A 27,812-nucleotide genomic window follows, 5' to 3' on the forward strand; every position below is an offset into this window, starting at 1 on the left:
GAATATAATCTTTCATGTGTTTTGATTAAAAAAACCCAAAAAACAAAAAAATATATTTCCAAATCCATACACACTGAGCATGTCCGAAAAGGAGAAAAACTGATAACTGAATTTTTATTTACATATTACTCAAAGCAGTCTGTGGATAATTATCAGTAGGTACAACAGGACACGGGCAACGTAAGCAACTAGTTACATACAGCATAAAATCACACACGTGTTGAATCAACTGATAACAAAGCACCAACAACTTTACTCGCTTCTATAAAACAATCACCAGTTGATGCACTAAAAATAGTGTTCGGCGCCCATGTATCATCCAACTAATGGCCTGGCTAAAATGTTGCCATCATTCTGTGCATCCACATTAGACATACAAAAATCAACAGGATGTTCAGTTCGGTTTAATTACTCAAGGCGTCACTGCGTTCGGATATCCATACACTCTACACCACACCTGCTAAACAGATACCTGACCAGCAGCGTAACCCAACACGCTTGATGCGGCCTTTGGGGAAAGTGAAATGAAGTGAGATAGATAAGTAAATGAATAGATAAGTACCTGAATCAATGAAACGATAAAATAAAGCGAAAATAAAAATAGGATGAACATCAAGCAAAAGGAAATGGCAAACCAGGTACGCTCTGTTCCAGAATCAATCATGCCGTTGAACGTTGGAAAGGTAAGGAACGGGACAAGTATGATCACAGCTTTTGCACCCCATGTCCTCTAGGCTCAGGAAACACCATGCCTATTCCTGCAGCACCTATCTCCATTGTTCAACACACACACACACATATCATGCAGCCAACAACTTATACCTGCTTGTCATCTGTTTCAGGCTCCAGCTAGACCATTTGTTTTTGTTTTTTACAACTGGTAGTATTATACATAGATACTGAATCACTATCACTTCCTGGAAAATACACAAGAGACGAAAAAGAGTGCTTTTAAAATTCCTTAAAATCGTTGTCATTCTTTGCAAAAACGGAGCCATTCAGTAATTTTAGACTTATTTCTTTCCGATTTTCTCACTCAAATTTTACTGATCTTTTAAGTTTTGGTTACTTACGTTCGTCCTTTGCAAAGTGGATACACAGAATGATTTTCTATATTCTGGAATGATGACAGGGGTTCCTGTTACTGGAAAGCGTACAAAGGCAGGTATTGAGGAGAAAAGCATATTTCACATAAACAATCAACCAAAGAAACAAATTATATTTTCCAGATCTGATTAAACATCAAAGCGAAAGATCAGTGTTATGAACAAGTTTAATGTCTGTTCATTCTTTCACGCAGATTATGAATATAGAAGACAGGGTTTGTATTCAAGCACTGGCTTTTAGTAGGGTCTGGGATATTTGCTGCTCATACCATTATAAGAAAAATCTGATTACAATCTTCTTGTTGGAGAAAATATTTACATTTGTTTATCATTTAAGAGAAAGAAACTATACTTTATTAAACTTACAAATCCGATTACTTAGCAAAACCAGCAACAAAACGGTTCAATATGCGTGAACAACTGTGCAGATAACTAGAATCGAACAAACTTGCGTTTTGTTCATGGAAAATATGCAGACAAAACAACTGAAAAATGTATTAGAAAACGAAACCAGTCTCTTACATATTATTTTGTGCTTTCTTTTGTGAGTTAAAAAAAAGTTCCATTCTGTTGGAATCTTTTGGTATGTGTGGTTGGTATAAACATTATTTTCCTGAAACAAGTCTCTTACATATTATTTTGTGCTTTCTTTTGTGAGTTAAAAAAAAGTTCCATTCTGTTGGAATCTTTTGGTATGTGTGGTTGGTATAAACATTATTTTCCTGAAACAAGTCTCTTACATATTATTTTGTGCTTTCTTTTGTGAGTTAAAAAAAGTTCCATTCTGTTGGAGTCTTTTGGTAAGTGTGGTTGGTATAAACATTATTTTCCTATCAAATTCCAGTCTTGTTCTTCATGGCCCAGTCGACTGTAAAGGCTACTCGTTGGCTGCAGACATATCTCAAGCCCAGAAGCAATGATCAATGTTTAATTAATATACATACAAATACACTGAAGGGGAAAGCCTATGCGATTCAAATCTGGCAGATGCTCAGAGCCAAAGGAACGTGGACTGGGCACAAAAACAAACAAACAAAACAGCATATGCGGTCGACAGATTATATGATCTTCAGGAATAGAAAGCATTGTTCGATATAGGCTGGGTAGACGTGGAGGTAATGGGTGAAGGATTTCGATACATTCCTTGATTTTTTACCAAAGAAAGCAAACATCTGAAGACTGGACCAAGAGAAAGAACCAGGTGAATAAATAGATGAACGGATTACTCTAAGGTTGTGAGAAAATAATCACGGAAATGGAAACAAAAGTGGGGAAAACGAAAGAAAAAGATGGCTACAAAAGTAGAAATGAAAGTTTCAGAAATGGCAGAAAGAACGGAATGACTCTCAAAGGGTTTAAGTTAAGAAAAAAAAATCCGAAGTATTCCTTTCGGTTTTTATTCTGATTACTTTGCACAGCTGGCATCAAAATGATTCTTCAGACTGACAAAAACTTCAAATCAGACCAGCACACAAGACTGTTCGTCCTCTTGTCCTGTTTCAACGGTGTAGTTTTCAAAGGGAGGGTTGCCTTGGCGCAGCAAACATCTTCATTCCGCGCTCTGTCCGCATCACTGCAGCCTTCTTCTTCTCCACCTTGAGGCTGGGGTCAGGGCTGAATGTGAACCTGGATCAGCCAATCAGATTGCCTTGATTGTTTGATTGTGGAAAAGAGCGTTTTGTGTTTATATTATTGATTGTTTGAATGTGGATGTCGAAATTTTCATTTTCTGTTGATTTCATTGCCTTGATTATTTGAATGTGGAAAATGTCATGGGTGTGTGTGCGTGTGTTGTCTCCTAATTCCTGCATTTGTTTTCGTCCACTGTCATGTGGAGCGTGTACTTATCTGGTCTATCTGTTCTGTCCATATACAGTTTTTTTGCATGTGTTTTTGGCTTTTTTTTCAGCAGATAAACAAAACCCTTATCACAGAATTCCAAGTATACAATTTGCAAATAAATAATCTTTAAAAGTCATAAAGTCGTCACATGTTTGTGAGCAACCATCCATCCAGCCCACAATGGACCAGATTTGAACTTTATATCATCATTCCTTGAAGGGTTAGGACATCATTCCGCAGGAAACCACCAGGTCTGTGAGGCTGCATTCGAAGAGACGTGTTCCAGAAAACAACAGCACTGCTTCACACACACGGCAAGAGATAGGGACAGACAGGCACACACACACACACACACACACACACACACACACACACACACACACAGAGAGAGAGTAGTAGTAGTAGTAGTAGTAGTAATGCCAGCGTGGTCTTTACTCACCTTCTGAGAAGTCTGGCCAGCACCACTTTCTGTTCATTCATGGCGAAGTGCTGACCGATACAGTTTCTGCGAAATACAAGATTTGCCATCTATTTTGTGAAAAAGAGATTTTAAAAAAGGATAGAAAAGGAAAAGAACTGACGTTTCTTTTACTAAAACGTTCACATCTTTAAAGCACACTTGGAAAGTTGTAGCAAAGTTCATAGCACACTTGGAAGTTTGTGGCACAGTTGTGTTTTTTTTTTTTTTTTTTTTTTGTTTTTTGTTTGTTTTTTGTTGTTGTTGTTTTTTGTAAAGCTAAGACTAAGTTTTATTAACGACATGTACATTTAATTATTTTTGTTTCATTTTTAAACTTCATGCATGATCGGGGTTAACGGATATTCTTTTGGCTAGGAAAAACGTTTTTTTAAATTGATTTTAGGGGTTTACTCTGGACTGGAAATAAACGACGAAGAAACAAAACCATATGGCTTAGAGTTCCAGACATAAATTTTTCTTACAGGGCAGAAAAATCTGTCTTACCAGCCGCCGTGGCGAAGTGGTCAGCGACGCCGACTGACGGCTGGGAGGACCCGGGTTCGAATCCCAGTGGAGGTGGGTTTTTCGGCCCGTGGCCGGCTCCTACCCAGAGTTAAGTGTGCTGTGGGCTTAAATGGGGAGTTTGGGACCACACAGTCGAGTGTCATCCACTTCAAGGATGCGTCTTTAGGTGTGTTGCTCTATTTATCTGACCAACACTACAAGTGTCTGTATCTCTCGGGGCTGGTTAACGCCGGGATATCATTATGACAGGAAGCGTAGAGCACAGCCTTGTCACGCAGTTCCAAACCGAAATGGACCTCCATAGCAACATCGTCATCATCATCGTCATCCTCCCCCTCCATCATCATCAATATAAACAAAAGTCTCAAAGTCTGTGGCCTTTCATGCCCTGCTCTCATGGTGACCTCAGTTTCGATACCCCACCACTTCTGTGCATGGGGTGAGTCCTGTCAATGTCTTCAGTGTCGGCAGATTCATGGGGAGTTATTGTTTGAGGGACGTGGTGGCGGTCTCCACTCCGGGAGGGACGCTCACTCAGTCTGGCTCCGCGACTAAGCCATTATTGTCGTTGGTAGGGGGCTTAGTAGGTGGTGTCCTAAGTACGTTAAATCAGAACAGGCACCACTGAACACCACCGAAGTGACTCAGCAGCAGTGCAGGGTCTCCTCTGGTGTGTGGCCTCCTGGCGACCTACCATCGATGGTTCCATGCGGACTGCCGACGCTGGAACTGTGACGGACGAACCCGGTTGTGGCCGTGTAGGGGGGAATCTGAATGAGCGGCGTGGGAGTAATGCCACTGAAACGCTGCAGATGATGGGGAAGAAAAAAAAATCTGTCTTTATCAAAACGCAGGACAGAGCTGAGAAACTTATCCGGGTTACCAGAGGAAAAGTCGTGTCGCATGAAAACTGGCTCTTAGCAAAGGTAATCTGGAGAAATCCCACGTTATATCACTCGAGAGTCCACAAAATCTGTCAATTTCACAGACCTGCTGGAAGCAGGAACCACAACAAAGAACATCTTAAGACACAGAGAGTTAAAGAATAGGCCGAGGGGTTCATAAGATAATCTAGCATCGGAAAAGGTCCCAGGGAGAACAACCTGCAGCATGATCTGACCTCTTTGAGTGTCACTGCATGTTCATGAGTTCTAAGGAGGCACCAGATGTTCAGACGATGGACCAGACTACTTTTGTACATTTTTTCATCACTGAATTCTGGGGAGACTGTGGGTCTCGACATTTTTTCTCTGTATCACAAGATTCATCGTCTCTAATTTGAAACCTGCATTCAATGTTTGCCCAGCCAGTGGACTGCAGACAAGGTATGATCTGATCTATAGTCGCACATTCCTCGTGATGAGGCCTCAACAAAAACGAACTAGACTGCATAATGTTTGGTCCCACACAGAAGCCGAGCAAGGATTTTCACGGACAACAACACCCTTACACTTCACTCCCCACCTCCCCCAATATTTTGTCATCCCCGCTGCTGCTACTAGTCTTCACATACTCTTTCCCTATTCGCCAACCACTACCCAATTCTCTCCCTTCCCAACCTCTCACCTGGGTCCAGCAGAAAAGGGCACAAAGGCATAGCTGTCCCGTCCCTTCATATTGTCTGGATGGAAGCGGTCAGGGTTGAAGACGTAAGGGTCGGGCCAGACAGTAGGGTTGTGATGCAGGCTATAAATGTTCATGCTACACACAGTGCCTGCCGGCAGCGTCACACCCTCCATAGTTAGGGGTTCAGTCAGGAGGCGGGCCACGTTTGGCACTGGACAGTGGAGACGCATCCCTTCTTTGATCACCATCGTCAGGTACTCCAGTTGTGAGAGATCGTCCCTAAACACATGTGAGAGACAAGCACTTTAGGCTATTTGGGATAACTTTCCAAACCAAAAAAATATAAAGGCTACGTCACAGTGTTCGATACACCTGTTCTTGGACTTGATTCGCAGATAACGATCTGTGTATGAACTCACTGATCAGGTGCTTGCTCTCATGCTTAATTCGTTGGAATTATTTGAACATTTTCAACTTCAACTGAACCTAGTCAATTAAATGTGTGAAGCTCTCTGTCCAATCGTGACCAAGGAAAAAAAAATGGTGACCTTCCCATGATGATGCGTTGATGCGCACACAAACGTACGCATGCACGCACGCACACATTTGCAAATAACCGAATCATAGTCATTCCATAAACTTATGCTGCACAATAAAGAAGTCTCATTACAAAACGAAGCAAACCTAAAGACAAGAAAGACACACTGAAGACTGAGAAATTAAAGACAGAAGCTCACCATTCAATGTAAGACTCATGGAGACAAAGAAAGCAAAGACAGAAGCTGACCATTCAATGTCAGACACACACAAACAGAGAAAACAAAGACAATAGCTAAGGTGACCATTTAATGTCAGGCATACACGTACACAGAAAACAAAGTCAGAAGCTGACCATTCAATGTCATCAGAGTCCCGTCCCTGCAGAACCTTGTCCACCTCTTGCTGCACTTTGTTCTGGATGTCGGGGTGTTCACTCAGTGAGTGCATCGTCCACGACAAGGCACTGGCTGTTGTGTCGTGACCTGTACAGTACACATCGCCGACATCACTGTAGGACTATGTACACACGAGTATATTACTGTATGATTGTGGCTGATGATTGTGATCATGATGACGACAGATGTACTAGGTGTTGATGTTTACAGTATACACGACTCAGTACTGGCTATTGTGACATGACCTGCACAGTACACATGTGTATATCACTTTATGATGATTATGAATACAATAATGAAGACACACTGTGTTGGTTGTCAGGATGTCAATGCAGTGAGTACAGCGTCCATGACAAGTGGTTGTTGTGTAATGACCTTATTATGGGATACACACCATAAACACATCGATACCATCACACAAAACAATGACACGATGATGATGGCGACGACGACGACACCAACAACAAAGATGATGTTCAAAAGCTGAGAATGAGAACACGAAAATTCATAATATGCAGAATCTGGTAGTGATCTTTAATTCAAATGTATGTCCAGTATATGGTCATGATAGACTTATCAGTTAATAGATTCATTATTTTGAACTGCCTGTCTGCATAAATTATCCCATATGATCATCACATTATATCAACACACCCACCTTCAAACATAAACGTGTCCACCTCATCACGAATTTCAACAGGAGTGAGTCCTTTTCCATTTTCGTCTTTGGCAGTCAGGAGAATGTCCAGGAAGTCCGGGTAACGCTTCTTAGGGGGTCCTTCTTGTTCCTGGTTCACCGACAACATTACCAGTGGTTATGATTAGTTGTGTTGCGTTATATTGCATGGTGCTGTGTTTTATTATGTTGTGCCGCCTTGTGTGGTGTTGTATTACGTTGTATTCTGTTTCAGTATATTCAGTTACAGTGTATTAAGTTAGATCATGCTTAACTGTTTCACACTGCATATAATATATATATATATATATATATGTGTGTGTGTGTGTGTGTGTGTGTGTGTGTGTGTGTGTGTGTGTGTGTGTGTGTGTGTGTGTGTGTGTGTGTGTGTGTGTAATCATAAATTATATATTATCAGTTTAACATGTATATCCACTGAAGTGTGTTTTCACAACTACCCGTGGTTGCTGAGAAAATGCCTTGGTTCAGATGGATGAACGCTGAGCCAGCTCGCATTCAGTTGATTGTGATGTCAAATCGAAGCTCCCCCACCCCACCCCCACAATAAAACAAAATATAATAAAACTGCTATTCTTGCTGCCCACCTTTATTCGTATGTTGTCGACAAGAGATATCAGACATACCAGACTGGGGAAGTTAAGACACTCACAAGGGTCTGTTGCCTTGCCCCGATGATCCGTTCAGCAATGCCGTGCACAAAGTTGCACAGCTCGCGGTTCTTTTTGCCATCGGCTGTTTGCGCATACAACCAGCCCCAGTGCATCAGTGGGTTTCTGTCAGCACCACATTCACATGGTTATACTCTTTATCACTGTTTTGTTTACCAGGTTCACAAACAACTTCACACCTTGTTCAAAATTACGAAAATGAAAAAGAGTAAGAATTAACAGAGGCAGTCTCTAAATAGAAAAGAAAGTTAAAAAAAATCCCCAGTTAGCAATATGAGGTTCAGAGAATGCTAGTAAGTAGATACATATTGTCAGATACAGACAAATTACGACCATGTTGCTGTTATAAACTTTCCTCCCATTTTCCCACTCAAAAATGAAATATTAGCTTCTGGATAATCCCCAAGTTGTATTTCCACATGGATGCCTAAACCATACATCATTGTTATGATTATGATCTAGTGCATTTAACTGCGTCCATGACAATTTTATAGGCAAATAAGTTTGGTTATTACCAAAAATAAGATAACATATGCTGACGTGTTAATGTGGATGTCACAAAAACGGTGTTTGCATCATTAACATCAACAGGTCCAAAAGAAATAATGACGAAAAGATTACATTGCATTGAAAAGTACATTTCTTTTTCTCTTTTTGGTCTTGTTCTTTGTTTGGATACAGTTGTGTATGTATGAAACCCAGTGCCTGCTGATGAACAGTCACGCGATCTACTAAACAAACATCTTGGAAAATGAGTAAAAAATATTCACACACAAGTCCAACCACTACAGCAAGAAATGAAACGTACTGATGGAGACAGACAGAACGTCATAAGGAGTTCACACAAAAAGTAGTTCTGGTAGGTCTCCTCCACCTCCTATTACCACTACAACAGTACAAGTTACGCTACAGACAACCGAACAGCGAAGAAGTGGTTCATTACATTATTATATCATTGTGTTCACATGAGGTAGAAGGGGTTAAATTCTGATGGAAAAAATATCAAACAAAAAGTACAAACTTTTCTTTTCTTTTTGTCTTTCTTTGTAAAGAATTGTACAACAATGTTAAAAGACGTGAGATGTTTTGAAGAGTGTATATATTCCATATGAATCATGACAACACTTCATGGAAAAATTGAGGCACAGGCAGATCTTGCTCTATTTTTACACGTTGATTCTGTAAACAATTAACGGTCAAGTGAACCACACTGATAATTCCATGCAATTATATGGAATGATCGTCTTTTGAAAACTGTTTGGAGAAAAAAAGAGGAAAAGAAGAAAAACCACACGTTAGCGTTCAACCTCTTTTCAGCATCTTTTCACTTGGAGTTAAAAATGCACTTTCTTCGCAGGCTTCTCACAGGCACAGCTCTTATAAGGAGGGAGGATCTGAGGGAACCAAGGCAGGAAGATTCTCAGATTCTGAGGCTGGAGGTAGAAGGGGTTAAATTCTGGTGGAAAAAATATCAAACAAAAAGTGCAAACTTTTCTTTTCTTTTTGTCTTTCTTTGTAATGAATTGTACAACAATGTTAAAAGACGTGAGATATTTCGAAAAAGAGAAAAAGGAAGAAAAGTCACACATTAGCGTTCATTTTGAAGTGTGTTAGAAACACCAATGAATATCAATGATTTTTTTTTATTCGAAACAAAAATTGTTTTCACCTGTTACACCTGACGCCAAAAATACCCCACATAAAAACAAACTTTCAGTGAAGTAAGACCTAATTACTGATGTGCTCCATGACTTGTTCCTCTTCCAGTATTTCCGTAGCACCCATCCCCACTCTCTCTCAAGCTCTTTCTTTCTCTCTGTCTCTTTCTCTCTATCTCGTTCTTTCTTAAATTTAATTACCTGACCCTCTTGTCAAACAAGTCAGACAGATCGTTGACAGCCTGGAGGTACGGATGGGACTCCCTGCACAGTAAACCAAGCGTTTTCATGTGACAACGCACGTGACAAATGACAAACAGTTCCATACGTGCTCAAACTTGGATCAACGCACACTCAGGGACAGAGAAAAGAAACAAGACATGTATCCCAATTTCGCGAATTCTTTCAGAAGGAAAATATATGACATTGTTTCTCGCTGACATGAGAATTATTGTGTTAGACACTGTATAAGATTCCATTTTTTCATGTCAAGAATGTTCTCATTCAATGGTGTAAAGAATAGCTTTCATGCTCACTCCATTTTTTTTTTTTTTTTTTCAAATGAGTACCGCATTCAACTTAGATTTGTATATTCACCAAGCAGGCAGACTTTTTCAGTATTCCTGGAACATCTCCGTGACCTCAAGGCTACTTGTGGTCCGGGAAATGGAGTCCTGCTGCCTATGGTGGGCCAGAGGAGATACTGTAGATTGACGAGTTATCTCCATTTGGATTACCTGGCCAGTGATGGTAAATACTAACTCCACGAGGTCGGAGTTGGGTTCGGCCTGATTCCCTGCCGAACAAGAGAGGAACCTGTCTCCTGGAAGGGAGGTGAACTCGCTCCCTCTGTGCTTTCTTCAGTGTCCTAGGAAGCGTGATCAAAATCTTCCTCAGGTTCCAGCAGAGAATGAGTCCCTTCCTGTGTGGAAGCACCAAGGGAACCGTTCTGGGTCTTGGGAGTTGACCTGGTGGAAAGCAGAGCTGAACCTCTCAGATTCCAGGTAACGTGGCTGCAGTGGTCACGACTCCCCCTTTGCCACGCAGGAAAAAAGGAAGAGGCTGAAGTGGACTGGCCGGACCAAAGGTCTAGCCACGCCTGGGAACTGAGATACCTGGCCCTCTGACGTTAACGTGTTGAACATCGTGGGTTTTTTTTTTAGGTAAAATTCCGGGTAACAAACCTGCTGGCAGACTTACATGACAACAGCCCTGAGCCACCTGCCATGTGCATGTCTTCCCCTGCAAAGGAAACGCGGCCAGAGAGGCCTAACGACCAGATCAAGTAGGATTCCACGCTTTGAGCCCCCCCCCCCCCCCCCCCCCACGCCCCCCAAAAAGAGAAATAAATGCAATATAATCAGTACTGAGTGAGAAAGAATAAAGTAAAGATTCAAAGATAATAATGATCGCAAACAGTTAATAGACGTCAGTTCTGAAGGAAACAACGTCGAAGAAAACTGCATAAGAGTAAACATGCAACGAACATTCAGGAGTTGAAAGAAGGTTGTGGCAAGACACAGTAAAACGTGCTAATCATGTCAAGTCAACTGTTGGCCAAAGGAATGACTTCAACTCTGAAGGCAGGAAAGTGCGCTGATTGGCTGAGCAGACACTAGGCCTCAGCCGTGAAATTTGGCCAATACAGAGCAAACTGATAGGCCTAGCTTGCATCAATTTGACACGGTACATGATACAGGATATGATACCAAACAATGTATCACTATGTAACATTAAAGCGTGTAAGTTTTTTCTTGACAATTTTAGTGTCCTTCCCATGAGCACACACTCATAATAATTAGAGCGTGTGGAGTTAAATATTCTTATTTCTATTTAAAGCCAAACTTGGTGAAGGTAAACAAAATATTTCACAATGAAATTGTTGAAGTATACCACACACACACACACACACACACACACACACACACACACACACAAACAACCAAAATAGGGTTAATACATATAGACTCGCGTTGTCTACACACGTGAGTGAAACGGTAGATTGAACTGTTTTCATATAAATCATATCAGTACCTGTACCAGCATCCCAAGTATATAAATGTTTCACTCACCCTTGGGCCTGTATGTCATCCTTATAAGACATGGCGCACTGCAGAATGACGTCAAATGTACACAGGCTGATGTTCCCAAACATTTCCATGCTCTTCTTCTCCACAGCATGTTTCTCCACTTTGTCCTGAAAGCACATCAGTATATCTGACAACCTATAACCATGCAAACACACACACACACACACACACACACACACACACACACTCCATGAACAATTGATTTGTGTCCAGTAAAATAAGAAGTCCAAGATTTGCCAATGCACACACATAAAGGCATGGTATTTTTTAGAGGTAAAATGACAAGAAATATGAAACAGCAACATCTGCGAGTATTCATAATTCAAATAAATTCCCGCTTTCTTGGTTTCATTTATTCATTTGTGCAAATGAAGCACATTAAATCACAATTAACTTGCCCAGCTTTAATTTTACAAAAGTGTGTAATCCAGTTCTAGTCATTAAGATTGGAGTGAACGCACTTTTCACATAACTGTTCAGCATCTTTTCACTTGGAGTCCAAAATGCGCTTTCTTCGCAGGCTTCTCACTGGCACAGCTCTTATGAGGAGGCAGGATGTGAGGGAACTGAGGCAGGAAGATTCTCAGATTCTGAGACTGGAACTTAGACGTCTCGCTTCTACAGAGTGCTGTTTTTTGTATTATGGTCAGTCGTGTCCGACTATGGCCACCAGAACAGCAAAGGAAGCATCTTTTGACCTGACTATCTGGGCTAGAATTTGATTATTGTGGAGAGGTTCTTGTCCAAGTTACATCCCCACTCTCTCAGCCAAGGTGGGTCAAGGACAGTCGGCGTTGGGATGGTTCCTAAAGGCCGACTAGCCCCCAAGGCTGCGGCACTAAAAGCCAATGCAGTCTTGCTCCTAATTTCAGAGTCAAAAGACTAAGCTGTAAATGACTTCCCATCGCAGTGGAGAAATCATTGATCATACAGCTCTCACTCTGATGCTGGCCCAACTATATAAGCTTAAGTCAATCTGTGATATAAGCTGAGCGTTGGGCCTAACAGAGCTGTAACCTCCAGCTAACCAACCACCACCAACACCACCACTCACCAGCAGCAGGTCGCAGGCCCGGTTACTGATGGTGTTGTAGGGCTTGAGGATGTTGAAGTGGAAAGCTGGGGTGAGGAGACGTCGGGATCGCTGCCATCGGGGCCCTCTGGTGGTCAGCAGACCTTCTCCCAGCCACGGTTTGATGCATTCGTAGGTCCACGGCTTGGGGCCTGCGGTAGTCAGCACAGGATGATGTTGATGATGAAAGAGAGAGACAGACAGACAGAATGGGTTAGGGATAAATGAAAACTTCAATAAGAGGAAATTATTATATACAACAATATCAACCGAAAGTTGTATGAGGTTGTGAAACTAGAGAAGGTGCCAATGTGTCGGAATGGGAGCTACAAACAAGCTCAGTGGCGACATGGTGTTTTTTAGTTTTTTTTCAGGCTCGTGCTTTTTAGCGTCTTGTGTAGTTTTACCTGTATTAACCTTTTTATACTTGTGCAAGATGGTGTGTGACTGGTCCAAGTGTGTTGTGGTGTGCCTGCTGTTGCTGCTCCTGTCTGTGTCGGGCTGTTTAGCCAAACAACCGGTGTCAACCATGACTGGCTTGCCGCGCCCACCCACTACAACATGGCGGACCTACTTCGAATTCAGTCGTCTGCGTTGTCCAAGATCCGACCTCGTCTCGATCTTCCAAAGGAGCTAAAGCCCTGCAGACGAGGTCGGAAGGGAGGTGTTAGAGCTAGAAACAAGGTCAGAAAGTATAAACCATATCTACAAACTGTGATCGAGGGCAATGTGCAATCACTCTGAAACAAAACAGACGAACTTTCGGCCAACATTTTATCCTGCTCCGATTTTAAAATGTGTAACTAGTTTAATGTGTTTTACAGAAACGTGGCTAAACAGTTTTATTGCTGATGAACATGTGTCTTTAGATGGTTTTAGTTTATTCAGGGGGGATAGGGCTGAAGATGCGGGGAAGAAGTAGGGGAGGTGGGGTGTGTGTTTTTATCAACATACAATGGTGTCACCCAAACAATATCACTGTCACACACAAGGAATGCTCACCTGTGTTAGAGTTCATGACCCTTGGAATCAGACCATACTACTTGCCAGGGGAATTTTCTCACGTGCAACTGACAGTTGTGTGTATTCACCCCAAAGCCAGTGCGAGTGAAGCAGAGAACGCAATTGCCAACCACGTACACGATCTTGGGGCAAAGGCACCTGACTCTTTAAAACTTTTAACCGGGGATTTTAATCACTGCTCTCTTAAAAAGACAATTCCAAATTTTCACCAGCATGTTACTGTCCCAACCCATGAGAACAGGACAATTGATTTGTTTTATTCTAATGTACCGGATTCTTATTCTTCTGTACAGCTGCCACTCCTTGGATGTTCTGACTACAGCCTAACCTATCTGTTGCCACGTTACAGATCTTTAGTTAAACGTCAGCCGCCTATGAAAGTGTCAGTGCGTGACCGGTCAGCTGACTCCATTGACACCTTAAGAGGCTGTTTGAGTGCACAGACTGGAATGTGTCTGTTGAGGCCACGGACAATGTGTGTGAATTAGCAGATACAGTTACAGAATACAATAAGTTTTGTGAAAATTGTGTCGTTCCAGCTAGAGATATTAAAATGTTTGCCTAAAACAAACCCTGGATTTCGAAACAGATCAAAGGTACTCTTAATGCTAAGAAAAGTGCTTTTAAGGGAGGGGTAAAAGAAGAGATTAAGGAAGCGCAAAGGTTAAGAAAGACTTGGAAGAGGGCAGAGAAAACTATAAGTGGAAGATAGAAAACAAATTACTCAGCAGCAACATAAAAGGGGTGTGGGAAGGGATGAAACTAATGAGTGGATACAAAGGTAGAAAGGGTGGGAAAGAAACGGTTTTATCATCATCGGAAGAAGAAGCACACAAACTGAATAACTTATATGCTCGTTTTGATTGTCACGATTTTAGCACAGAAAGACAAGATTTAAGTGACATTTTAAATGTTAAGAAGGACGAATGTATTGCTGTCTCTGAAGAGGACGTGCTTTCACAATTAAAAAGAGTGAAACCAAACAAAGCACCTGGTCCTGATATGATCTGAACAAATACACTGAAATACTGTGCAGCTCAACTCTACCAGATTTTAACAATTATTTTTAATCAGTCTCTTAGTGAGTGCAAAATACCATCTCTCTGGAAAACTTCCTGCATTATACCTGTACCCAAGAAAACACGTTTCATGTATGAATGACCTCCGTCCAGTAGCACTGACATCTGCTGTGATGAAAGTTTTTGAGAGAGTGATACTTGTCTACTTGCAGGAGTCTGTCAAACCATTTATGAATCCCTTGCAATTTGCATACAGGAGGAACAGATGTATGGATGATGCAATACTTTTTGTCTTGAATAAAATCTATGAACACCTAGACAAATCAAATACCTGTGTCCGCCTGATGTTCTTTGATTTTTCTAGTGCTTTTAATACAATTCAACCTCACCTCTTAGCAAAAAAGCTTACGCACATGGGACTCGCTTTTCCGACGATTTTATGGGGTTTAGACTATCTTACTAAAAGGCCTCAGTTTGTAAAATTAAATGATTTTATGTCTACTGTTTCTTTCACAAACACAGGTGCACCACAAGGCACAGTGCTCTCGCCTTTTCTTTTTACCTTATATACGGCTGAATGCAGAAGTCTGACCAATTCGTGTCCACTCGTTACGTTTGCAGATGATTCCGCACTGACAGGACATTACTGATGACGATGACGCTGACTACCGAAGAGAAATTGACAGGTTTGTGAACTGGTGTGAAGAAAATTTCCAAGAACTGAATGTTGGCAAAACGAAAGAGCTTGTAATCGACTTCAGAAAAAAAAGAAATCAAGTTTAAGTAAAATCATCACAAAAAAATGAAGTAGTCGAACAAGTAGACTCATACAAATATCCCGGTGTAATAATCGACAATAAGCTGTCTTGGAATGAAAACTCAACTGCACTCATTAAAAAGAGCAACAGTCGCATGTACTTTTCACTTCATACGACGTTTAGAAGTACTTGGCTCTATTTGTTATTAGTTTAACAAAATACTAAATTTGCATATGAACTTTAAAACTATAAAACTAGAATGAACATAAAAGAGATATTGAATCCCGGCGGGTGTAACTAAACTTGTACATCTATCTAGATCCAGAGAAAATGGCTAAATGTTGCAGGATAGCCACGTCTCCTTTACCGCGGCCTTAAAAAAAGAATTTTTAATTGCCCGTGAAGATTTTTTGAATGCTCAAAATACACCAGAATAATATGATTTAAACAGCGTTCTCACTGCGAATACCGCAATCGATTTATCGCCCTTTAAAAAGGCATGTTTAAGTATTAAATTTTTGAACGTCAGTAAAGGAGCCATAATAGTGTATTGGGTAAGACAGTTCTCACCCGAACACGCGGGGTTCGAATCTGCCTTCAGGACTTTTTTTGTTTGTTTTCTTCTTCTTTTTTTATTTTTATTTTATTTTTTTATTTATTTTTTTTTACCCGAAGCTTTATAATAACAAATACAGAATACATTTTAACGATTAGATTTTTTTTGTGTATCACAAGTGAGTCTTGAAGGCCTTGCCTCTCTTGTTTTTTTATGTCCCCTTCAATATTTGTCTCCTTTCATTTGTGGGATATATAATGTTTTCTTTTACTGTAATTCATTCATCAAAGTCAATAAATTTTTGTTTTAGACTGATGTTCATGTCAAGGAGATTTTTGAATACACTAGTTTTTTGGTGCAAGTTTAGTTTTAATAGGTAGTGCATTCCATATTTGTGCAATTCTGTTAGCTAATGAATTTTTTTTTTATAGGTTAGTGTTATTAGTGTTATAGTACTCTTTACATTTTTAATTATCATCATTGAATTTCTTGTACTCTCATAATCTGACATTCTAAAAATATTATTCACACTGACTTCATTTCAGCAATCTCCTCCTAGCCTTCTACTCTTTAATGAATGCAGATTTAAATATATAAATCTCTGTTGATATCCCATAGATTTGCATTCTTTTAATAACTTTGTTGCTCTTCTCTGCACCCTTTCTATAGCTACAGATTGTCTCCTGAGGTATGGGTGGCACACAATATTACCATATCCTACCTGTGATCTAACCAATGCTTTTGACAGTATTGTTGTCAAGGGGATTTTTGAATGTGTTAGTATTTTGTGCAAATTTAACTTCGGTTGGTAGTGCATTCAATATTTGTGCAATTTGGTTAGCCAATGATCGAATTTTTTTCTAAAGCTGGTGTTGCAGTGTTCAAAACAAATTTTCTTTACTGAGTTTCTTATACTATCATAATCCGACATTCTAAAGATATGTCTTGCATTTACACAACATAGCATAGCATAGTAAGGCATGTGGGCTGAAAGCCTTTGGCCCTCAAGTTTTTTTGTTTTGTTTTTTGTTTTTTTTGTTGTTGTTCTTTTAATGGCAGTTTTCGTTTTTAACCCGATGATTTCTTGGTTTTGTGTCTTCTACTTTTTTTTGGTTTAGGTTCTCCAAAATTTGTGGAGAAGACATAGTTTTTTAGGATTTTATCCCGCTGATTTTTAAAGGCATTTAATTAATTTGCATTGACCACTTCCTTGGGGAGGTTATTCCATAAGTTAACAGTTCTGTTAGTAAAAAAAAAAACAAAAAAACTTTTGATAAACTCGAGAGTTAGGTCGGGATTTCGTTAGTTTATAGTCATGCCCTCTTGTGATCATGCCTGAGGTATCATTTTTGGTAGTATTTGTGTTAGTATCGGAACAAGTGAATAAAGTGGAAGTGGTGCTTGGGTCATTGATTTCATGCTGGCTTTTGAACACCTCAGTCATGTCTCCCCTTACTCTAGTTAGTTAAGTTTCAATCAAATCTCCTCTTAGTCTTCTACCTTTTAGTGAGTGTAGATTAAATATGTAAGTCTTTGCTGATAACTCATATTTTTGCATTCTTTTAATAATTTAGTTGCCCTTCTCTGGACCCTTTCCATTGCTATAGATTGTCTCTTACAATGCCAGCAGATTCACTGTAACCAGAAATCCACGCATTCAATTCTCCATTCAAGGTGGATGGAGGAGTTTCTGTTTCTCACACATACAGAATAAAAACAACAATCAGCAGCGCCACACATTGTCCACGAATCCCCTGTTCATCCCCCCAGTTCAGTTGGTCCTCATCATTCTCAAAACAACACGTCACACCTCCAAAAAGTAAACGTCACACAAAAAATCGCGTCACGCAAAACATTCTAAAACACTATCGTAGCATGTTAAGGAAAACCCCTTCAAATGGTTTAATAAGGATGTAGAATGACAACAACGTGAGGTGTGACACTTCACCATTAATCAGCGTGGTTATCTCTGTTGCCCAAATCACCTTATGTGGACGCTGGAGTTGAAATGTGACGTAACTATACAATTAGCTGCCGGCATTTCCTTGGTACAGTCTTGAGAACCGAGCTTGATTAATGTAGATATCAGACGACACCCTCCCACTCCCCCCAGTACCCTCCTGTTGTCCCTCATCTTGCACCTTCCAGTTCCTCCAGCCTTCCTAGTATTTCTGTGATGTTCAATATGATTCTGTTTGACAGTTGTAGAATAGAACATATTTCATAGGCCTACAATCTGATAAACTGAGTTGATTTGGTATATTTGACACATTGAGTAAGTTGGTTTGTACAAAACGAGAGATGAGCATCAGGAAGAGAACGAATGAGTTGCTTTGAAAAAATATTTTCAAAAAAGGCTTCGTGAAGCAGTTCTGATTTCTGGTTTGCTACAGGGCCTACCTCATTGATTACCAGAAACTGTGCATTCTCCTCAACAACCACCCCTGTTCGGTTGCATGAGGAGGGCATCGATATTTGCAGTGCTGGGTTTGCGTAGAGTTAATTTAATCTCAATCCCTTGCTTTTCCCCACAGACGACCAATTTGTTACGGTGAGGAAAAAAATCACAAAAAATGCAAAGTTGAATTACAATCAGTACCCACTTGCCAGTAGCTTTCTTCACTGCAGATAATTTATTCAACGCCTTCGTCATCCTCGTCGATGTCGAAACTTTCACTTTAAGGGAGACACGGCAGCGCAAAAGAGACCAAAATGGTGATTTTTCATGATTTGGGTTTTTGATGGAGTTTTATTCTTGAACATCTCTTCTATCATATGCATAAATTTTTCCATTGTAAAGATGTCTTTGACAATGAAAAAAATTGCCAATAAAGATTGCTTGCAGAATCACGAAAGTGTTTATTAATATTTTTTTGTTCAATTTCTACGTAAGTCATCAAGTTTCTGGCCTTGACAACATACCTTGGACTTGCTCAATGATGAGTAAACCTACAACCATGAGACTTTGCATGATTCTTTTTTGACATGTTATTGAAGTTTTGTCACGAGTATGTATGAAAATATTCTCTGGGTTTTAATTCATAGCAGTTCCAATCTTTTTAACCATTGTAAATTTTGAGGATTTCGCAATACCCAAACTTTCAAAAATTCATAAAAAGTACAATAATTGAAGAATCAACACAATCTCACGTGAAAATGAAGATAATGTCATTGTGTATCAAGTCCACATAACAAAAAGTGTCTGCATGCACCACATGGACCACAAACCCGATTTCTTTGATACATTGTTTGGCGGCCATTTTGATTTGTTTCCATAGCAACGGGTATTCACAGAAATCTAAGAACACTTTTTTGTGATCCAAAAGTGATGATACACCTAGTAGACAAAAAGAGAGAGAGAGAGATAGTCGGAGAGAAAAAAAAGTCGTTATTTGACTGTAGCGTCTGGCCTTAAAGCATTTCAATCACTTCAGCAGCAGGAAAAGCCACTGTTGTGATCCAGTTTGCCCCCAAAATTTCCACTTGTATCGCCTGTGACGCCATTTTCGATACGTATGCAGATTAGCTTTTCGTGTGGGGTCCTGAACTCGTTGGGTCGCTGTGGAGTGTGTTGTTATGGAATCTCATGAAGAAACTTTCCATTCGGCCCTTGACACATTCGCAATGCCCGGTGTAGCTGCGATTGTTATGCTACCCCATGAGGAAAACGTGGAAAAAATTAATTGTCGAAACCGCTACAGCGTTCCGTCGTCCGGAACGCTACCTTACGTCAGGATCGCTATAGTGTTCCATCGTCCGGGGCGAGTTTTAAGAAAGTTCCTAAGTATATGTAATTTACCGTGGAGTTAGGAACATTCTTAACTCTAAGCAAACTTAGCGCTGCCAAGTTCGCTCATGCAACCCACCCATGGAGTTTACCGTGGGGTTAAGAACATTCTTAACTCCAAGCAAACTTAATAGCGCTACTAAGTTCCTTCATGCAACCCACCCCTGGTGCCCCTTCACTTACCAGCAGTTTTGAGCAGAACTCGGAGAGTGTCTGGGTGGTGAAGCATGATGGTCGGTCTGAGCGGGCCGAACCAGAATCGATAGAACTTCGGAAACTGTCGGGTAAGTTCCGCAAAATAGCGCAGACTGGCCTCTGTTTTCTGTCCACGAATCTGCAACAGAAAAGAACAACAACAAACCTGAAGTTAATGAAAGTGTGGGGAGTAAGTAAAGGAGATAACGTTATCCAATTTAGAAAGTAAAAGCTATCTGTGTGTGTGTGTCTCTCTCTCTCTCTCTCTGTGTGTGTCTCTCTGTCTCTGTCTCTCTCTGTCATGTCTGTCTGTTTCTTGTCCTCCCCCTCCCCCTTTCTGTGTAGTTTATTTCAGTGTTTTGTTCTGGGGAAAAAAAACTTTTCAGCCCTAAGATCGGCTTGGCCAGAAGAAACATGAACTGAAAACTGTGCGTGTGTGTGCATTTGGATAAGAAACACGTGTTCCATATAAACCAGGGAACCGAATTTCATCGTACTTGCAATGCACGTATTTAGTCATATACCTCATTTTGCGGCTTGAAATTTACCTCTCTTATTATCCCCCTCACATAATTATCATGCAATTCACATCCTGTTCCTCTGCCTTCAGTTTGCAACATGCACTGCGCTGAACATCTCTGATCGTCTATGGAACTAAAGATTTATATATTCTCTCCCTCACCTCCCACACCATCTCCCTCCCTGTGGCCTGCAGTGGACTTCTCCCCACCGTTTTTCTCACCACGCCATACAAGACATGTGTTCTAATTATCTCCCTTGCAATGCATATTAAATTTTGACTGTCTCACTTACGGAAATGCACAACTCTAGACATCTCTCCCTCAAAAGGGCTTGCAATGTACATCCTGCTATTATTGCTCTCTCTCATAAAGTGGCTTGTTATGCACACTCTCCATACCCCTCTTCCTCGTAACATGGTTTGTTATACACATCTCTCTACCTCGTAACAGGGCTTGTTATGCACATCTCTCTATCTTGTAACAGGGTTAGTTATGCACATCTCTCTACCTCCTAACAGGGTCTGTTATGCTCATCTCTCTACCTCGTAACAGGGTTTATTGTGCACATCTCTCCACCCCTCTCCCTCGAAACATGGTTTGTTATGCACATCTCTCCACCCCTCACCTTCGCAATATGGTTTGTTATGCACATCTCTCCACCCCTCTCCCCCGCAATATGGTTTGTTATGCACATCTCTCTACCCCCTCTCCCCCGCAATATGGTTTGTTATGCACATCTCTCTAACCCCTCTCCCTCTCAGTATGGTTTGTTATGCACATCTCTCTAACCCCTCTCCCTCTCAGTATGGTTTGTTATGCACATCTCTCTACCCCCTCCCCAAGAATTGATTACCTGTGACACATATCTGCACTTTTTTTTTTTTAGCAGATTGAGTGTTTGACTGATGAGGTTGTGTGTCTTTATTGTGTGAAGTATGGGTTTTGGCAAGTAGGTTTTCTTTGCAGATGAAGTGTTTGAAGTGTTCATTTGGATTATGAAGTGTATTTCATTTGATGCTATGCTGGGATAAAACGCACGTGAACTTGTACCTTTTGTGTGAGCAGTTTTGTTGTGTGGATCTTTTTTGTTATTTTCTTGTGCTTGTTGCATGGATTGTGGTAATATCACAAGCACAGTAATCAGTGACCACACTGAATTACAACAATTACATGATTCGGCATCATGATTTAGCATTTTTTCCCTTTAATCTGGCATAAATTTTAGTACACATACTATACAATGCAAAAGTTTCATTGTAATTGAAACACAAACAACACAACAAAACTAATCTTAAAACTGGAAGATTTTAGTCATGTTGAGCTGATTAAAAAGTAAGTATACTTACACCTCAGTCGAAATTCTTTCCAAAATAATAAGAAAATTCTTATTTGAATAAAATCAAGTACACTTAATATTTTTCTTTCAAACTTCGTGCAATTGTGGATATTGCCACTAAGTATGTGTGTGCCAAATTTCATGAATATATCTTGCTTAGAAGTATGTGGTTGCTATGAACATGTTCCAAAACTTTTCAGCCTTGATTTCTCAGTTTGTTACTTTCGCGACTTTAGAACTTAAAATCACAATAACTTTTCACAGAATGGTCCGATTTACAATTTTTTTTAATTTTTTTCTGTAAAGCTCTTTTTATTGCAGATTTATGATATACCATTGTCAGGAATGGCCAGAGGGCAAAACTGATGCGGAAGTGAAGCTACTCATAGAAGAAAACAGTAAAGAAGAGGACATCATCATATACACAGATGGCTCAGTCACCAAAGACCAATCCGGTTGGGGATTCACTGCGAAACAAAATGGAAAAACAGCTAGGGAAGAGAATGCTGCCTACAAAGTCACAGCCTCCAGCCTAACGATGGAAGTTGAAGCTGTGACACATGCCCTCCAGTGGCTATCGTCCTTCCATACGCCCGGAAACCAACATGCCATGATTCTAACCGACTCAATGAACCTCATACAGAAAATTGAAAACGGAATGGGAAGCCCAGAGTGGCATAAGGTAATGCGCAACTTTCAGATCAAAAAACTCACATGGTCATACTGCCCGGGACATGCAGGAGTTAAGGGAAATGAGCGAGCTGACAGACTTGCTGGTAACGCAACACCAACGAGCGGCCTACATCTAGGAAAATCGGAAATCCTCAGAAAAGTCAAAGAATATCAAAAAGAACAGGTACAAGGCCATCACACCACGATCGCCTCAAAGAAATAAAAGCAGAGAGAGGGAGCGGCCGCAAGTCTAACATGAAAGGTAGAGCACGATGCTTTGCAAATCAAACAAATATCGGCATCATTTCCAAACCAACATTGCGCAAATTTCTTCAAAACGGAACAGAGTCTCTGTGGGCTTTTCCAAATACAATAGACTGAGCAACACACTAGACGCCACGTTCTTGGCATCAGAGATCTTTTCCCTCTTGCGGCCAATCAGTGGCAGCCTCTGTGCGTGTGTGTATGTGTGTGTTTGTGTGTATGTGTGGGTCTGTGCTTTTGAGTGCGTTTGTGCATGCGTGAGAGTGTAAGTGTACACAAGTGTCAGGAGAGTTCTGTGCATGTGTGTGTGTGTGTGTGTGTGTGTGTGAGGGGGAGGTGGGGGTGCAGGGAGGTGAGGTAGAGGATGAGGTATGTGAGTGTATGCATGCCTACGCTGTGGGAGCAACAGGATATTGGAACGTATATATTATATATATATCTTTGTATGTATGTGTGTGGGGTTGGGGGTGGGAGATATGGGCGTGTGTGTGTGTGCTTGTACAAGTAAGCGTTCATCTGTGTGTGTGTGTGTGTGTGTGTGTGTGTGTGTGTGTGTGTGTGTGTGTGTGTGTGTGTGTGCCGTGGAAGCTGCGATACATAGACTAGAAATGAGTGTGTGGAGGAGGGGGTAGAGGAGGTGCAGGGTAATTTGTGGTGTGTGTGTGTGTGTGTGTGTGTGTGTGTTGGAGCTCATGTACGTTTATATGTATTTGACTGTGCTTTCATATCTGTGAAACTGCGTTTTGGGGGCATATCTGTTATGCATGTGTGGGTGTATGTGTGAATGTGTGTCTTCATGTTTTATACTTATTTGCTTACTTATCATCATTGTTGTCTTATTTATTTAATTATTTATTTATTATTATTATTATTATTATTTTATCATTATTTTTATTACTACTACCTTTTTTATATCATTATTATTATCTATTTATTTATTTATGTAAGCTATATATATATATTTTTTTTTTTTCTCAAGGCCTGACTAAGCGCGTTGGGTTACGCTGCTGGTCAGGCATCTGCTTGGCAGATGTGGTGTAGCGTATATGGATTTGTCCGAACGCAGTGACGCCTCCTTGAGCTACTGAAACTGAAACTATGATATACCAATAACTAAAAATCGACCTCTGGTGCAAAGCGACTCATTTCGTGGTGGAGGGTCACATATGTGTGTGTGGGGTTGGGGGTGGGGGATATGGCCGTATATGTGTGTGCTTGTACAAGTAAGTGTTCATCTGTGTGTGTGTGTGTGTGCCGTGGAAGCTGCGATACGTAGCCTAGAAATGAGTGTGTGGAGGAGGGGGTAGAGGAGGTGTAGGGTAAGGTGTGTGTGTGTGTGTGTGTGTGTGTGTGTTGGGACTCATGTACGTTTATGTGTATTTGACTGTGCTTTCATATCTGTGAAACTGCATGTTTGGTGCATATCTGTTATGCATGTGTGGGTGTATGTGTGAATGTGTGTCTTCACGTTTTACATTTATTTGCTTATTTATCATCATTGTTGTCTTATTTATTTATTTATTCATTATTATTATTATTATTATTGTTACTACTACCTTTTTATATTGTAATTATTTATTTATTTACTTATTTATGCACGCTTATCTATTATTTATTCACTTTTTTTCCTCAAGGCCTGACTAAGCGCGTTGGGTTACGCTGCTGGTCAGGCATCTGCTTAGCAGATGTGGTGTAGCGTATATGGATTTGTCCGAACGCAGTGACGCCTCCTTGAGCTACTGAAACTTAAACTGAAACTCTCTACCCCCTCTCCCTCTCAGTATGGTTTGTTATGCACATCTCTCCACCCCTCTCCCTCGCAATATGGTTTGTTATACACATCTCTCTAGCCCATCTCCCTCTCAGTATGGTTTGTTATGCACATCTCTCTACCCCCTCTCCCTCGCAGCATGGTTTGTTATGCACATCTCTCTACCTCGAAACATGATTTGTTATGCACATCTCTCTATACCCCCCTTCTCTCTCCCTTACACACACACACACACACACACACACACACACACACACACACACACACAGGTACAACTCTTGTGAAATACTGAATGCTGTGGGAGACGGCTTTTTGATCTAGTTATTAGAATTTTAGACGGGCAAAACTTTCTCTTAACCGTTCTGCTTTATCATTGTGGGGTGGCGTTGGCTGGTTGTATTATTGCCGTTGTTGGCGTTGGGATCAACAAGTTTGCTATTGTTCATCTGTGCTTCTGTAAAAGAGGTGAAAGTGTTTTGATACAGAGATATGAAATAGCTTCTCTGTCGGACGTAGAATGCGCGACAGTGAAGAAAGGGAAGGAGAAAGACAATGAAATGGGTGTGGGAGAGAGAGAGGAAGAAAGAGCGGATAGCATGAAGACTACGGACAGAGCGAGCGCACACACACATGCACGTACTTTATGGAGGTTTCCCCAGAACCAGCTGAAGTCAGTTTCTCCAGGCAGACTGTTGAAGAATCGGAGGAAGGAGCTGTAGGCCCACAGCCACCGCACACACCACACCACCACCATCGTCACCACCACCATCACCACCGTCCGCACGGTGAGCCCCGCTGACCAGTCGTCCAGCATCTTGTTTCCTTCCTTCTGCTGTTAGAACACACACACACACACACACACACACACACACACACACACACACACACACACACACACACATGATCTAGAGGAGAAACGGACAAGAACCTCCCCATCTGACCCAGTATTAACACTCAGCCAACACAAACAAGGACTATGCCAAAAAGTCCTGACGAATGTATAATCAAAATAACATGACTATAAAACAAATTTACTAATATAATTCTAAGAAACTCAATTACACTTCAATGAAAATACTTTAGCAACAACAATAAAATGATAATCAAACCAGTTGACAGTACGTGAGTTCGAATCCACTCACACACTCAAACTTAATAATAATAATAAAAAAAAAAACTGTCCGCAGAAATGTTCACTTACTGAGTCTTTCAGTCAGCTCAAAGAAACTCTCCCTTGCCAGTATATTTAGAACCCATTACGCAGAATAAGGTTTCAAGGCTCATGACTCGGGACGATTCAGGGCAAAGTACTCATCTCAAGACTCAGAACAAAGGACTCATCTCAAGACTCAGGACAAAGGACTCATCTCAAGACTCAGGACGACTCAGGACAAAGGACTCATCTCAAGACTCAGGACGACTCAGGACAAAGGACTCATCTCAAGACTCAGGAAAAAGAACTCGTCTCAAGACTCAGGACGACTCAGGACAAAGGACTCATCTCAAGACTCAGGACGACTCAGGACAAAGGACTCATCTCAAGACGACTATGGCAAAGGACTCACCTCAGAACGACTCAAGACAAAGGACTCACCTCAGAACGACTCAAGACAAAGGACTCATTTCAGGACGACTCAAGACAAATGATTCATCTCAGGACGACTCAAGACAAAGGACTCATCTCAGGACGACTTGACTCAAGACAAAGGACTCACCTCAGGACGACTCAAGACAAAGGACTCATTTCAGGACGACTCAAGACAAAGGACTCATCTCAGGACGACTCAAGACAAAGGACTCATCTCAGGAAGACTTGACTCAAGACAAAGGACTCATCTCAGGAAGACTCGACTCAAGACAAAGGACTCATTTCAGCACGACTCAGGACAAAGGACTCATCTCAAGACTCAGAACAAAGGACACAAGATTCATGACGACCCTGGACAAAGGACTCAGGACGAATCAGTGCAGAAGGACAAAGGACATATCACATACATACATACATACATACATATTCCATCATGTCAACACTATCAAAACCAATTCTGAGAGAGAGAGAGAGAGAGAGAGAGAGAGAGAGATGCTGATATTTTATTAACATAAACTGCAAACTACACACACACACACACACACACACACACACACACACACACACACAGAGAGAGAGAGAGAAAGAGAGAGAGAGAGAGAAAGAGAGAGAGAGAGAGAGAGAGTTGACTGACATTTTATTAACAATAACTGCAAAGTTGATATGAGAGAGAGAGAGAGAGAGAGAGAGAGAGAGAGAGAGAGAGGACTGACACTTTATTAACATTAACTGCAAAGTTGATATGAGAGAGAGAGAGAGAGAGAGAGAGAGAGAGAGAGAGAGACCTGATGCTGATATTTTATTAACATAAACTGCAAACTACACAGAGAGAGAGAGAGTTGACTGACATTTTATTAACATTAACTGCAAAGTTGATATGAGAGAGAGAGAGCTAGAGAGAGAGTTGACTGACATTTTATTCACATTAACTGCAATGTTGATATGAGAGAGAGAGAGAGAGAGAGAGAGAGAGAGAGATGACCATACACCACGCCTGAAAGAAAAAAAAACCCAACTAACATGATCGACTGCACAGCTTGAAATATAACTTGATTTATTATTGTAGGTATAGAGTAGCGTGAAGAATGAGATAACTGACTTCAAACTGACAAGAAACCCAGACACATCCAGCAAAAGCTTTTGGGAATTACACTGAACCAGCCTTGCCTTTTGGATATACTGATCGCCGGGGGAGTTTCGACAGTGATGAAGGTCTATACTACTCATACGTGAGTTTCGACTGAGAAAACTGCTAATACACACAATTAAACCACTTACCTTTTTTCCCAAAATAAAACTAGTATCTAGAAACCAAAACGTTTGTTGTTAAATCTGACACAAGTCGATGAGAAGACCAAGAAAACTCTTAGTCGTTCCAGACGGTTGTGTTGTACTGAGTGGTATCAGTTTTCGACACCAGGCTCACAGCTAACTGGATCAAACAGACCACCTTGTTCGAGAACAGCCCATCAATGTTGTTTCTCCCTGTTCAGATCTGTGAAGGTGTGAAATCTTTGTAGTTCAGTGCATGCATGCACAGGACAAGAACCCACCTACTGACACACTGACCTGCTTGAGATAAAGTCGCTCACGGCTTTGGGTCCTGGGTCAATTTGCCACGCGACTTCGGCCTGAATAATGTCTGTCTCTCTCGGGAGGTGGGCTGCGCGAGTTGAGTTAGGAACATAGGACGAGTGCGACTG

At 41.0% G+C, this 27,812-nt stretch overlaps 1 protein-coding gene across 3 annotated transcripts; it reads right to left on the reverse strand.

Annotated features, from left to right (window-relative positions):
• Positions 1-97: 97 nt before the first annotated feature.
• On the reverse strand, positions 98-27,812 carry LOC143282867 (cytochrome P450 4F12-like). 3 transcript variants are annotated; one of them, XM_076588726.1, is made up of 12 exons: positions 27,679-27,812; positions 25,162-25,353; positions 19,946-20,096; positions 12,602-12,771; positions 11,530-11,654; positions 9,659-9,721; positions 7,781-7,904; positions 7,093-7,222; positions 6,392-6,521; positions 5,500-5,778; positions 3,388-3,453; positions 98-2,732 (listed from the first exon to the last, which is right to left on the reverse strand). In XM_076588726.1, exons 2-12 carry the CDS (start codon positions 25,333-25,335, stop codon positions 2,621-2,623), a joined length of 1,524 nt encoding a protein of 507 aa, XP_076444841.1. In that variant the 5' UTR covers positions 25,336-25,353; positions 27,679-27,812; the 3' UTR covers positions 98-2,620. The 3 variants fall into 3 exon arrangements, with proteins under 3 accessions (XP_076444841.1, XP_076444842.1, XP_076444840.1); XM_076588727.1 differs by lacking the exon at positions 27,679-27,812 and adding an exon at positions 27,388-27,658 and having other exon boundaries at positions 25,162-25,350; XM_076588725.1 differs by lacking the exon at positions 27,679-27,812 and adding an exon at positions 27,388-27,658.

This window comes from Babylonia areolata, chromosome 6 (genome assembly GCF_041734735.1).
Source record: "Babylonia areolata isolate BAREFJ2019XMU chromosome 6, ASM4173473v1, whole genome shotgun sequence".
Classification (NCBI taxonomy): domain Eukaryota; kingdom Metazoa; phylum Mollusca; class Gastropoda; order Neogastropoda; family Buccinidae; genus Babylonia; species Babylonia areolata.